At 36.0% G+C, this 13,931-nt stretch overlaps 1 protein-coding gene across 1 annotated transcript in view; it reads right to left on the bottom strand.

Moving 5' to 3' along the window:
• Positions 1-13,931, bottom strand: part of LOC114931629 (fatty acid synthase-like) — a 33,768-nt gene that overhangs the window by 9,643 nt on the left and 10,194 nt on the right. Inside the window, exons 4-12 of the mRNA XM_085489346.1 lie at positions 9,650-9,881; positions 7,868-8,286; positions 6,662-6,952; positions 5,048-5,255; positions 3,595-3,755; positions 2,633-2,950; positions 2,050-2,549; positions 1,579-1,883; positions 719-1,120 (exon numbers count right to left, since the gene is read on the bottom strand). Coding sequence (XP_085345472.1) covers positions 719-1,120; positions 1,579-1,883; positions 2,050-2,549; positions 2,633-2,950; positions 3,595-3,755; positions 5,048-5,255; positions 6,662-6,952; positions 7,868-8,286; positions 9,650-9,881 — 2,836 coding nt within the window. The remainder of the gene's footprint in view (positions 1-718; positions 1,121-1,578; positions 1,884-2,049; positions 2,550-2,632; positions 2,951-3,594; positions 3,756-5,047; positions 5,256-6,661; positions 6,953-7,867; positions 8,287-9,649; positions 9,882-13,931) is intronic.

Here is a 13,931-nt window from a genome sequence, read left to right as displayed (position 1 = left end):
TAAATAATTTATACGATTAATACTGGCTAATAAATATTTAATTAATTACCGCAACATTTGTACCATGGATTTTGGTCCTTATCAAGTGTACTTAAAATTAAAAATCGTGAACATATTATGCGAACGAAACTTCTTGTCATACTGTCAACCTGGTAATTCAATCTGATATTAAACTAGTAGCAACACAAGGGCGACAGTATGACAAAAAGTTTTGTTCGCATAATATGTTCACGATTTTTAATTTTAAGTATACTTGATAAAGACCAAAACCCATGGTCGAAACGTTGCGGTGATTAATTAAATATTTATTAGCCAGTATTGGTCGTAAAAATTATTTATCCTTTTAATATGTTAAAATTATTTTAATTAATGTCATATCACATAAAAGTATTTAAGTATTTTTTAAAGAATTAAAGCAGTCAACGTTAAAAATTTACAAAAAAATATGAGTATATTTTTACTTCCCTTATATATATATTTATAATTTAGATTTTTTGTAACTGTGTTACATAATCGGTTCTAAAAATAATATTATCAGAAAGTTATTTTGATGAATTGCCTTATAAATTTATCTTTTATCTAGATATATTTAAAACAAAATTATTTTCGTTTTATCTGAGATGAATTGACATCATCTTAATTTTATCTAGCAAATTGTAAATTTGTGATTTTATATAAAATTTGTATATTCCATATGCGTATAATATTGAAAACTTACGACTTTCTTTATTTGAAAGTTTTTCGATGTATTTTATGTGAGATTTCGGATCGATTACTGCTTTGCGAATTTTTGTTGGTACTATAAGGCTTCTCGAACTCTGACCTAAAATCATCAACTGCAACATATTGTCCATAAATGTTACCCAGTTATCAGTCCAAGCAATATGACCATTTTTTCCCGTGATCGAAGCACTTTTGAGTCCACGAAACTCGTCAATATACTGATATCCACGAAGTTTCAATTCCTTATAGATATCTTTCGTGTTCATTTCCTCTTCGTCATTGTCTTTTCGATCGATAAATGTAGGACATATTTTCTCGTCTTCTATATTATCTGGAATTCGGACTGTTCCAGTAACGACAGGATTGCTTCCTTCGATTATTTCAAATTTGTTACTACCTATAACAATATTGACATAAATAAAAATAAAAATAAAAATATAATAAAAATAAAATCAAAGTGCTTGCAAGATTAATAAATCACAGAATAGAATAAGAGCTGAGAGCCGATGCCGTTATTATGGCCAAAAATTATTATTTATTTTAATAAATATATTATTACACAAACGTTTCAGTCTTATTTAGACCCTCTTCAGTGCAAAATTAATATAGATACAAATAATAAAAGATATAAATTTCATATTGATTGTATAAAATGTAGTTCGGGAAAACATATTCTATGCTATATTTTTCAATAAAACTCTGAAAATTATATGAGCCAATAATAAAAATAAAAGACATCAAAATCATGGAAATTAAAATTTTTTGTACATCAATTATGATTCGTATTTGCATATGTAACTTATCTAAACATAGAACAATGAATTTTGTATAAATAAATTTGATTGCATATGTTACCTTTCTGGATCATAAGAGTTAAAATGCTTGCGTTTTGTGGTGATAAAATAGTAGAACGTAGAAAACTGACATCTTCAAATACAATTGATATATTAACGTGATGTTTCTTCCTTAACCAGCCGACCATCTGCCATATAAGCAAAAGATATCCTGTAGCCGGTAATAAATTTTTTCCATTAACGACATGTCCAGTCATATACATAAACTCGTCTTCTGTAGTTCGAATACTAATAGCAGTTTCTCTTATTTTAAGTTTTATTTGTCCGCTATAACGATATGTGTACCAATCTTCGGAATGATCCCATCTGTAAAGCATGTCATTAATTCAACATAATGTATAAAACATTATTTTGTATTATTTTACTGCCTTAAACAATTGGAAAAAAAATAAAATTTAATTTCAAATTTTTCAAAATTTTATTATTTTTTAATCTTAGTACAAAAATCTTTTTAATCTTAAACAAAATTTACCTTACAAGATGAGAGATCATGGATGTACCACGACTTACAGGAAACTTGACTTTCGGATATAAATTTGCGATTTGTGGCTGTAGTCCAGCATTATAAAGTTTTCCAATTCCGTCTAAAAATATTTCCATATCTGGTTTATCAGAGAATTCGTATAACGCGACATTTATCACTGTGGGCTCTAAAGAATAATTCAGAACATATTGTAGCATATTGTTAGGTCCTATTTCAATCGTCACTGCGTCATTTGGAATTAAATGCACAATTTTCGAAAATAAAACCGGGGCTATCAGATAATTTGCATAATATTTTGCTAAACATGACATTGAAGATGCGCTGAATCCTTTACAAGAGAGACCATTCAGCCACTTCGGGCTTGGAAACGCTTTTTGCGGCAACACTTGATTCAAGTACTTCAAAAGTTTGGCTCTTACGAGTTCGACGTAGCGACTATGAAAAGGTATACGTCCGCAGGAAATTTCTCTTGCAGAAATGTTGTTATTCTGAAGAAAATGAAACTTTGTCACTTATTAAATTCGACATTATAATAAGCGTGATAAATATTATTTATATACTATTTTCGAACCTGTAGTTTAGCAAGGAATGCTTTTATAGAGTTTGTTGGTCCACTCACAATAGAATTATGGAAACTATTGTAACATGCTACATCGATATCCGATGGACATATATTCTTCAAAGTTTCAAAATCGAGATTAATTTCAGCCATTGATCCGTCTATTATTTTAGTGTTGAAAAATGCTAAACCGACATAATATGCCAACATGATTGTTTCTTCAGCAGTCAAGCATCCATCGGCGTATCCACAAATCAACTCACCAATAGAATGACCCATTATAATATCGGGAGTTATATCGATACTTGTTAGAAGATCAACTATTCCAATCTGAAATATGTACAAAACATCCAACTTTCTGTTTCTTTTGAATAACTCAATATTATATAATATTATAAATTTCTCCTTCTACGTGCAACTATATATATATATATATATATATATATATATATATATATAGTTGCACGTAGAAGAAGAAATTTATAATAAAATTATTGTAAAAATGTTAAAAAATTTTATCACATCTTATTGTGTATACGATACGTTTACAAAGTGAGAAAAATTTTTCCATTTCGTTATGTTTGTCGTTTTCTGTATGTAAATAATATCAGAATTGAAGAAACTGGAAAAAGCTATAATCTTTCGAAAGTAAAGATTTCAAGTTTTAAAATCCTTTTATAACATTTAAATTATCATTTTTTGAAACAAAGTTACAACTATTTAAACTTTGCCTATTTTTTGAACAATTTTTTTTGTCCCTCAATTATTTTAAAGAATGCATAATAAAAAGCTTGTCTCTAAAGATAAATCTAGGTAGCAAGTATAAGTCATTTTGACGTCGAATGACATCTGTTCGACGTTTATATTGTTAGTTTGCTGCATGGCTGCTTTATAAAAATTGAAATAAATACTGAAAAATTCTGCAACGTGATATTAGTTGTAGTGATATTATATTTATACATTTATGTTTATACCTGGAGTCCAGTAAGACCTACAAATAAATTGACGACGTTGTCGAGAATATGTTTGTCTTCATTCGTCAGAATATCAGTAACAATTATGCCCTGAGGTCTCAAAATTTTGTCACATTTTTGGATTGCTTTATTGAATACTGGAAATTTTAATAAAGCGCGACCTGCCAATGTGTTAAGAATAAAATTTAATTATTAATTAAATTAAAAAAAATAAATATTGTAGGCCAACTAAACGAGCAAAATTAAATAAGAAATAAAGATTTATTAATAATAAATTTCTCATTCCGTTAGAGAAACAATATACAGCGTAAACGTTTCGACTGCACTACAGTCTTCTTCAATACATAAAAATCAAATATTAAAATACAAAGTTAAATATTAAAATACAAAGTTAACGATTCTTCGCTGATAAACAATGGATGAGTAAGACGATTGGTCTGAGATTCCAAGTTTTGCGATATTTAATCATGATTATCGTTTTAACAAGTTCTTCTTCTCGAAATTTCAAGAGTGTGTTGCGAAGTCTAAATAACAAATCATTTGTTATTTAGACTTCGCAACACACACTTAAAATTTCGAGAAGAAGAACTTGTTAAAACGATAATCATGATTACATGTCGCAAAACTTGGAATCTCAGACCAATGTATATTGTTTCTCTAACGGAATGAGAAGTTAATAATTAATAAATCTTTAGATCTTATTTCATTTTGCTCGTTTAGTTGGCCTACAATATTTACTTTTTTAAATTTTGTTAATTTATACAAGTCTTTCATTAATTAATTTTAATTATTAATTGTTTTTTAAAATAAATGTTGTTGATATCTTTAATTTCAAATAATTTAATATTTGTACATAAATATTCTAAATAAACATATAAATAAAATTTCAAGAAATTAATTAATTAATTAATTAATTTTATTTTACATGTGCTTTCTGAAGCATTATTATTATATTTTAATTTAATATATATCAATATTTTGTTATATTATATTATTCTTAATTAATGTAATAAATATAATCCTTAAAATTTTAAAATGTGCTGTCCAGTAATATTGAAACTGTTAATTTAATTTTTGTTTTATTACTACATATATGGTATATGAAAACATATGTGTATAATAAAAAATTGTTAAAAGTTAATTGCACAAATCAACATCTATGTACATCTTATATAACATTATATATATATATATATATTTATATATATGTGGGATCCGCGAAAAAGAATCGGGCTTTCGGGTGACTAGACCGGGACTCGAACCCGGAACCTTCCGCTTGCCGGGCGACTGCTCTAACCATTAAGCTACCTAGGCCCTCTGCCTAACCTTCTCGCATCACCCACTTACGCGTTATGGAGGAGTCCCGATACTACATATATAAATATATATATATATATATATATATAAACTGTTAAATATTACATTATTGTAATATCTTATTTGATTTAATTACCCATATTAAAGCATTGAGATCCAATTCCAGAAAATACGAAGCAAATTGGTCTTTTGGTACATAAGTTATGTCCCATCTTAATTATTGCATTATTGAATAATTTTGATCCAGCAATCATGTATCCTTTGTAGGGATGACCTTGTATATTATCGCTATAAATATGATGAAACAAAGAGAAATATTCAACATCTGCCGATCGACTCTGTATCTGTGAAAATATCATTGTTAATTGTAAATATACAACAATTATCTTATCACATATTCTTAAAATTAAGTAGAATTCGAAATATATACGGGGTTTTCTAAGTATCAAAAATTTAAGAGAATATTTGTTAGCCAAGGAATTTTTCATGAAAAAAAGGTAATATATATATATATATATATACAAAGTGTCCGGTAACTAACGGATTAACGATTACAAATGGATTCTTTGGTCAATTTGGGAACGATTTTTCCTCAGCGAAAATGTCGAAAAAGGTCATCATTTTTTACAATTTTCAAATATTTGTCATTATGTATCTTTATAACTAAGCCTCAAATTAAAATTTTATTATAGTAAACTCTACCTGAAATTAACTGAAGAATGTAATTATGTTAGACTTATAACTCTAAAACGTTTAGTTTTCAAAAAACCTATTTTTTTCAATCGCTTATAACTCGAAAATTATTGACTTCTCAACATTTTTGCTAAGGAAAAATCGTCTCCAAATTGGCCAAAGAATCCGCTCTTAATCATTGGTCCGTTAGTTACCGGACACCCTGTATATATATATATATATTGTATATATACATATATACATATATACATATATATATATATATATATCAATATATATATATATATATATCACCTAAATTACTTTGATTTCAAAATAGAAAATGTCAAACTTGTTAAAGAAAGAATAATTTTGATAAATATATTAAAATGACATAGTTATTTCGTTTTTATACTATCATGTTATTATATTATGTTATATTCTAAGATCGATATTTTGTCTTTTAAAAAAGTTGTGATTTACTTTGTTTTAAGAACATAGCACTTGATAAGGGCCGAAACCCACGGCCGAAACGTTGTGAAATTCAATAAAATTACTTATACGCCAGAGTTGGTCGATTAAATCATTACCATTTTTTAAAATGACATACATAATGATAATAATAACAAATAAGACATATGTATATAAAAAAGGAGGAAAGATTAACTTATATGTGAAATTAATTATAATATATAAATTAAATAAATAAATAAGCTCGTTAATTTATAAATTAGAAATAATAAAACAACATGAGCCTATTACGAGCTATGTGAATTGATGTCAAACATATATATTTCCAAACTTTACATCAAAATCATATAAATCTACTTTACAATGAAACGTTTCGACGCTTATTTGCGTCCGTATACGGATCGCATTGTACTGGCTTAACCAACGTTTCACTATGTTTTAACTAATTATGACTGAAGAGACGCAAGTAAGCGTCGAAACGTCTCATTATAAAGTAGATTTATACGATTTTGATGTAAAGTTTGGAAATATATATGATTGACATCAATTCACATAGCTCGTAATAGGCTCATGTTGTTTTATTATCTCTAAATTATAATATACTTACATCATTTAATAAAATTTTTACTGCATCCTCGGTACGTCCAGATACAGCCACAAGCCTAGGTAATTTATAGTCTATTCCATTATTGATTTTAAATTTTGGATTTGATTTCAGTAGGATGTGGCAATTAGCACCGCCAAATCCAAAAGAATTAATAGCGACGTAACCTCCCTTCCATTCGGTCGGTTCGGTGATTACTTTTATTCTTCCTTCAATAATAGCAGTCATATCTTTTCGTGGATGGTTGAAATGTATAGTAGGTGCGATTATACCAGTTTCCATCGCTATTATAACCTTCATAAAATGAATACATATTTTTATATAATTTTAACAGTAATATTTTCTATAATTACGGTTAATAATCAAAAAATAACTGATAATTAAAAAAATATTTGCACGAAGTTACATATAACATACATATTACATAACATTATAATATATTATATAATGGAAGAGCAGTCGCCCGGCAAGCGGAAGGTCTCGGGTTCGATTCCCGATTCAGCCGACTTTCGGACCAATATTTTTCTCGTCTTTTTCTTACAGGGGATGTTAAGAGAAGGAACAAGGGGAATTTCTGAGATCCCAACCATAGGATTCAAATTCCTCAGTTTCCAAAAATTTCTAAATCTTAATTTGTCGCAATAACATCGCGTTTGGCTCTTAGTCGAGATGAAGATGGAATTTTTTAAAAAATAGGAGAGCTGACTGACAAATATTCTTATTAATGTTTGTTGCGTTTAGACCAGGCACGACGCCTTGGTGGGGGGTGGGGGGTTATAAACATTGAGAGAAATATTGATTTGTAAGTGTCTGAATAGCTCAGTTGGAAGAGCAGTCGCCCGGCAAGCGGAAGATCTCGGGTTCGATTCCCGATTCAGCCGACTTTCGGACCAATATTTCTCTCGTCTTTTTCTTACAGGGGATGTTAAGAGAAGGAACAAGGGGAATTTCTGAGATCCCAACCATAGGATTAAAATTCCTCAGTTTCCAAAAATTTCTAAATCTTAATTTGTCGCAATAACATCGCGTTTGGCTCTTAGTCGAGATGAAGATGGAGTTTTTTAAAAAATAGGAGAGCTGACTGACAAATATTCTTATTAATTATAATATATTGTTGTTGAATTAAGCGGAACTCCTATCGCCGTCTCGTTTTATCAATAAACAGGACAGTGTTTAGGATCACATTAACTATATTTTTTGTAAACTCACTTTTGCAATTTGACAATGGCCGCTAACGGATTCGGAGTGTCCAATATTCGACTTCACTGAACCCAATAACAGAGGGCTGTCTCTTTTGGAGCATAAAGCTTCATCGATGGCTTGTAGTTCCACAGGATCACCAGCTAGAGTACCAGTTGCATGAGCTTCTATATAAGATAGCTCAAGAGGAGAGATACCACATTCTTCGTAAAATTCTTCCATTAGCATTCTTTGCTTGTCAAGTGATGGGTAAGTAATTCCTTCTTTCTTAAAGCCATCGCTGTTAGTTTTGCCGTAGACAAAAGTCGCGTAGATTCTCCTTGCATCCTTCATCTTTTGCAGATACACTACTACAACTGCATCACTCCGCATGTAACCAGAGCCTTCTTCATCGTAAGGTTTACAGAAGCCGTCAGCAGAGAGAACTCCTAACATAACAAAACCGGCAGTTTATTTGTTTTAATAAATATATGAATATAAAATATACTTATTCTTTTTTTATTCACAGCTCCTTGATTAAATACTTAAAAATTTTGATATAAATATACAAATTATTCTTATTTTTGAAGAATAAAATCTACTATATTTAGCAAAACAAAAATTCATATAAACATTGATTAAATAAATATTAAAATAGCTTGAGAGGCTTTAATAATAAGTAAATAATAAAAAAACCGGGCTAACTGAGAGCCTGACGTGGTTGTAAATAAAAACGAATTAAGTGAGAAGTTCTTTATTTGTACATTTCGGTCCTCGGATTTAGGACCATCTCTGACTGCCTCGTTATTGTTCGACATGTGCACATCGTCCGATAATTGCCTCAAGTTTCTACCTCGGCATCTACCGTGGGAATGAGAGTGTGATTTTTATCGGAGGATGTTTATGGTGTCTTTACATTTGAGAAAATTATATTATCACTTGCTGAAGATGGTCCTAAATCCGAGGACCGAAACGTACAAATAAAGAACTTCTCACTTAATTCGTTTCTATTTGCATACGAACGACCACGCCAGGCTCTCAGTTAGCCCATTTTTTAATTATTTATTGATTAAATAGTTTTTTTTAATAATCGACAATGTACAAAGTGTAACTAAACAAACATATACGGAACACATCGTCAAATCTAGCCCATTTGGAGATGATTTTTCTTCAGTGAAAATGTCGAGATACTAATAAATTTTTAAGTTATCAATGATTAAAAAATAAGATCTTTTCACAAATTAAACTTTATAAAGTTAACATATTAACAAAGCTACATTCTTCATCACTTAATTTCAAGTAAAATTTATTTTAATAGAATTTTAATTTAACCCTTAGTCCCGACTCATGGGTCGTTTGCGACCCAGTGAACAAGTGATTTTTCTTTAGGTACCTCCATTTCTTAATAACAAACTATATAAAAAAATAATTTTTATCGAAATATTATGATTGGGACTTCAAGTTGAAGGTTGCAAGAAGCTCCATGAATTTCTTCAGATTTTTTAAAGCGTTTTTACTGATCCAAATAACGCAAAGACGCAAACGACCCATGAGTCGGGATTAAAGGTGCCGAAAAGAACCGTCGGGACCAAGGGTCAAGGCTTACAAAGTTACAAAGATACAAGATGGCAAATATTGGAAGGATGAAAACAATGATGACCTTTGACATTTTTGCTAAGGGAAAATCGCTTCCAATTTGGCCAAAGAATCTGAAGGTGTGCTTCATATTTGTTTTTTTAGCTAAAACCTGTATATACACAATTATTTGACGACGCAACAACTTTTGATGCAATAATATTTCTTTTTACATACCCAGACGAAAGAACAGATGAGTTACAAAAGGATGAATGCACAAATTAACGCTAGCAACAATAGCAGCATCGCAAACGCCTGATCGAATCATCCTGTAAGCCTCCACCATAGCAAAATGACTCGAACTGCATGCAGTATCGATGTTATACGATGGTCCAGTAACGCCGAGCCAATGAGAAATTCTGTTTGCTGCCATGGCTTTGCTGCATCCAAGAATGGGTAATCCAGCAATCTGTTAGCAATTCCGCGATATGGTATTTAGGCGGATAAATCTTTTTCGCATATTTAGCATTATTTTTTTTACAAATATCTTTATACAATTTTAGGAGCGCGTATATATATATATATATATATATATATATATATACATTAAGATTATAACTGATACTTTAATTATTAAATAATTAATACGTCAACCATATACATGAGGTTTTTCGTATACTAAATTATGAGAATTAATAATATAAATATCTTGGAAGCGAGGACGGAGGGGCAGGTTTGGGAGGTGGTTAGGAGGGAAAGGAGAAAAGGAAAAGGAGGAATGGGTGAGGGGATTGAGATGGAAGAATGGAACAGATATTTTAGAGATCTATTAGGAGGGGTAGAGTCGAGAGTGATAATGGGAAGAAGTAGGATGGAGAAGGAGAGAGGAGAAGATCAGATAGAAAAAGGAGAAATTAGGAGGGCGATAAGTAGGATAAAGGAAAGAAAGGCGGTGGGGGTGGATGGGATTCCGGGAGAAGTGTGGAAATTTGGAGGAGAGGGAATAGAGATGGGAGATATGTAATAGGATATGGAAGGGGGAGGGGTGGATAAGGGAGTGGAGTGAGGGGCTGGTGGTGCCAATCTTGAAGAGGGGTGAGGGAAAGGAGGTTTCGGAGTACAGGGGGGTAACTCTGACACCGTCGTTGTACAAAGTATATGCGACGGTGTTGGCAGAGAGATTGAAGGGAGTGATAGAGGAAAAAGGGATGTTACCACCGAATCAAACGGGGTTCAGGAAAGGGATGGGAACGGTGGATAATATTTATGTACTAAATTATTTGATAAACAGACAAATAAGTAGGAAAGGAAAGCAAATGGTACTACTGTTTGTGGACCTGAGAGCAGCGTTTGATTCGGTGGACAAAGTGAAGTTGATGGCGGCGTTAAGAGGGAGGGGGGTGAAGGAAGAGACGGTGAGGAGGTGCGAGGAAGTGCTAGGAGAGATAGGGTTCAGGGTTAGAATAGGGGAGGAGGTGGGGGAGAAGTTTTGGACGGGGAGGGGGGTGAGACAGGGATGCCCACTGAGCCCACTTCTGTTTAACATGTTGATGGCGGACTTGGAGGAGGAAATGAAGAAAGGAAGATGGGGGGGTGTGAGGTTAGGAGAGGGCAAGGTTTATACGCTAGCGTACGCGGATGACGTGGTGCTGTTGGCAGAAGATGAGGGGGGGTGAGGTGTATGATGGAGAGGTTAGGGAGATATCTGGAGGGGAAGGGACTGGAATTGAATGAGAAGAAGTCGAAGGTGATGAGATGCAGGAAAGGGGGAGGGAGGTTAAAAAAGGCTAGTTGGTATTGGAAGGGAAAAAAATTAGAGGAGGTAAAGGAGTACAAGTATTTAGGATATGTGATTCAAAGGAATGGGGGGCAAGAGGGACAGGTAAGGGACAGAATAAAGAGAGGGGCAGCAATTATGGGACAGGTATGGGGAATAGGTAAGAGGAGATTTGGGAATAATTGGGGGAGGAGGTTGTGGCTCTTCGATGCGTTAGTATGGATGGTTTTAGGATACGGGGTGGAGATATGGGGATGGGAAGAGAGAGAGGGATTGGAAAGGATACAAGAAAGGTATCTGAGATGGATGTTAGGAGTGGATTGGGGAACGCCTGAATATATGATAAGGGAGGAATTGCAAAGGGAAAAGATAAGGACAAGGATGGGAAGAAGAGCATGGGGTTATGAGAGAAGGCTAGAGGAGGGTAAGGGAGGATGGTTGGCGAGAATATGTTTGGGGGAGATTAAAGAAAGGGCAAAGAAAGGAGGGGAATTGTCAGAGTGGGAGAGAGAAAGGAGGGAATTTTTTGAGGGTAAGGGGATGGTATTAAGGGAGATAGAGGAAAGAAGAGAAAAGGGGGAGTTCAGATGGGAAGAAGTTGAGGAATGGGAAGGAAAGGAACAGAAGGAAGAGAGGGCAGGAAAAATGATAAAATCGGAATATAATAAGTGGTACAAACAGATTAAAGGGGAGGGGATTCCGGGCTATCTGAAGAAAGGGTGGGCGGAAGGTAGATGGAGGAGGATGGCAAGGTATAGACTGGGGAATGAAATGAAGGGAAATAGGTATTGGGAAAAGGAGGAGGATAGGAAGTGCAGGATATGTGGGAGAGGGTTAGAGACGTGGGAGCATGTATGGGAGGAATGTATGGATTGGGGAAGGGAAGAGAGCTGGCAGGAAATGGTAAAGGAGATATTAGGAGAGGAGGGAGAAGGGGAAATATGGTTAAAAAGGTTAGAGAAAGCAAGAGGGAAAGGGGAGGGGGAGAAGGAGAAGGAGGAAAAAGGAGGACAGGGGGATGAGAGAGGGTAGAAGATGAGGGGAGAGAGAGAGAGGGGGAGAGTGAGTGTGAGAGTGAGTGTGTGAGAGAGAGAGAGAGAGAGGGAGAGGAAAGGAGTGGAAGAATAATGGTAACCGGAAGCGGAGGTCCAACATAGGCTAAGTAGAATGTAAGATTGCGTAGGTTAAGTTAGGATAAGAAAGATTAGGGAGTGGCTCTCAAAGGACGCCGGTCCATGTACCATCCCCACCTCCACGCGGTGAGAGCTGGAAACGTCGAGGTACCCCCTCGGCGGCTAACGGGGCAATGGTTTCGGGCAGAGTGTGTGTACCGACACACATCTTTGGGCATCGGCGGGGTTTTTCGGCTCCTCTCACGAGTGTCACGGTCACGCTCGAACGCCGGGTGAACGCCCAGGCTTGTAGGGCGGGGACAATTGTCCTTAAGCCGTGGCCAGAGGAGCTGGGGACTCTAAAGGTGCTTCGCGGCGCACTAGGCGCGAATCCGAGGGAGCTTTTCCCTTTGGATTAGCCGTCCATAGGAGGAGGGACCCATAGCTTGGCTCAAGTCCCAAATCTTATGGAGACACGGCACGGGTGCCTCACTTGTGGGGCACTCACGGGGGGGCGGTGGCTTGGGGGGAGACGGCTTAGCTCCGGCGAGCCTCCTGGGAACGACCGTCTCCCCGGTAGTAGATTACATCCCCAAGATGGGGGATGCTCGGGTAGGTGCAGTCCCCACTGTGGGACTTGGGCGGCGGTGATGTACCGGTGGGCTTGGCCGTGCCGGGGTGATCCGCCGCTCTTGTCCCATGGATCGCCTGGGGTTTGCCCGCGTGACCATCTTCTCACTCACCCAAGGGGTGTGGGAGGAGATGGTCGTGAGGATTGTACTTGATCCTCCGGAACTTCGCAAGTACATTTACCTCGAGCCATTTCCTTCGAGACACGGATGCCCACCGGGGCGCGGTGATGTCAAGTGACGGGACATGATCCCAGAGGCTGACATCGCCAGCAACAGGGGTCCGCCTTCCCTCTCGTATAAAAACGCGGAGGCGGGGACACGGGCAGGGATGATGATGGTTACTCGAAATTACTCGAGTGATCAGACATCATACAAACAGGGGTCTACCTTCCCCCTCGTATAAAAACGCGGAGGTAGCCGGGACGGAGGTGTTTCTGTTTCGTAAACACTTCCGGGGCTGCGATCAGCCGACAGCGCGGGGGTCCGCCTCCCCCTGAAAAATCGGAGAGCGGCTAGGGAACAGATCGCGTGCCTCTGCCGTGAGGATCGGGTAGGAGTCCCTGGTGCTTCACAACAGGGAAAAGGGTTGTGTTTTACCCTTCGGAAATTCGGAAACACTTTAGCACTTCGAGTCACGGATGCCCAGCGGGGCGCGGTGATGTCAGGCGAAGGGACAATGTCCTGGAGCCTGACATTGCCAGCAACAGGGGTCCACCTTCCCCCTCGTATAAAAACTCGGAGGTGGGGACACGGGCAGGGATGATGATGGTTGCTCGACTAACATCGAGTGATCAGACATCATACGCACAGGGGTATGCCTTCCCCCTCGTATAAAAACGCGGAGGTACACGGGCCGGGGGTGTTATCGGCATGGAAACATCCTCGGGGCTACTCGTAGTCGACAGCACGGGAGTCCGCCTCCCCCTGAAAAACCGGAGAGCGGCTAGGGAACGTAGATCGCGCGCCTCCACCGGGAGGTTCGGGTAGATTCCCTTGGT

Source organism: Nylanderia fulva, unplaced genomic scaffold, assembly GCF_048542155.1.
Source record: "Nylanderia fulva isolate GAGA-0341 unplaced genomic scaffold, ASM4854215v1 Scaffold80, whole genome shotgun sequence".
NCBI classification, from domain to species: Eukaryota; Metazoa; Arthropoda; class Insecta; order Hymenoptera; family Formicidae; genus Nylanderia; species Nylanderia fulva.
Note: the sequence above shows the minus strand (reverse complement) of the source record. Positions and strands in the feature narration are given on the sequence as shown.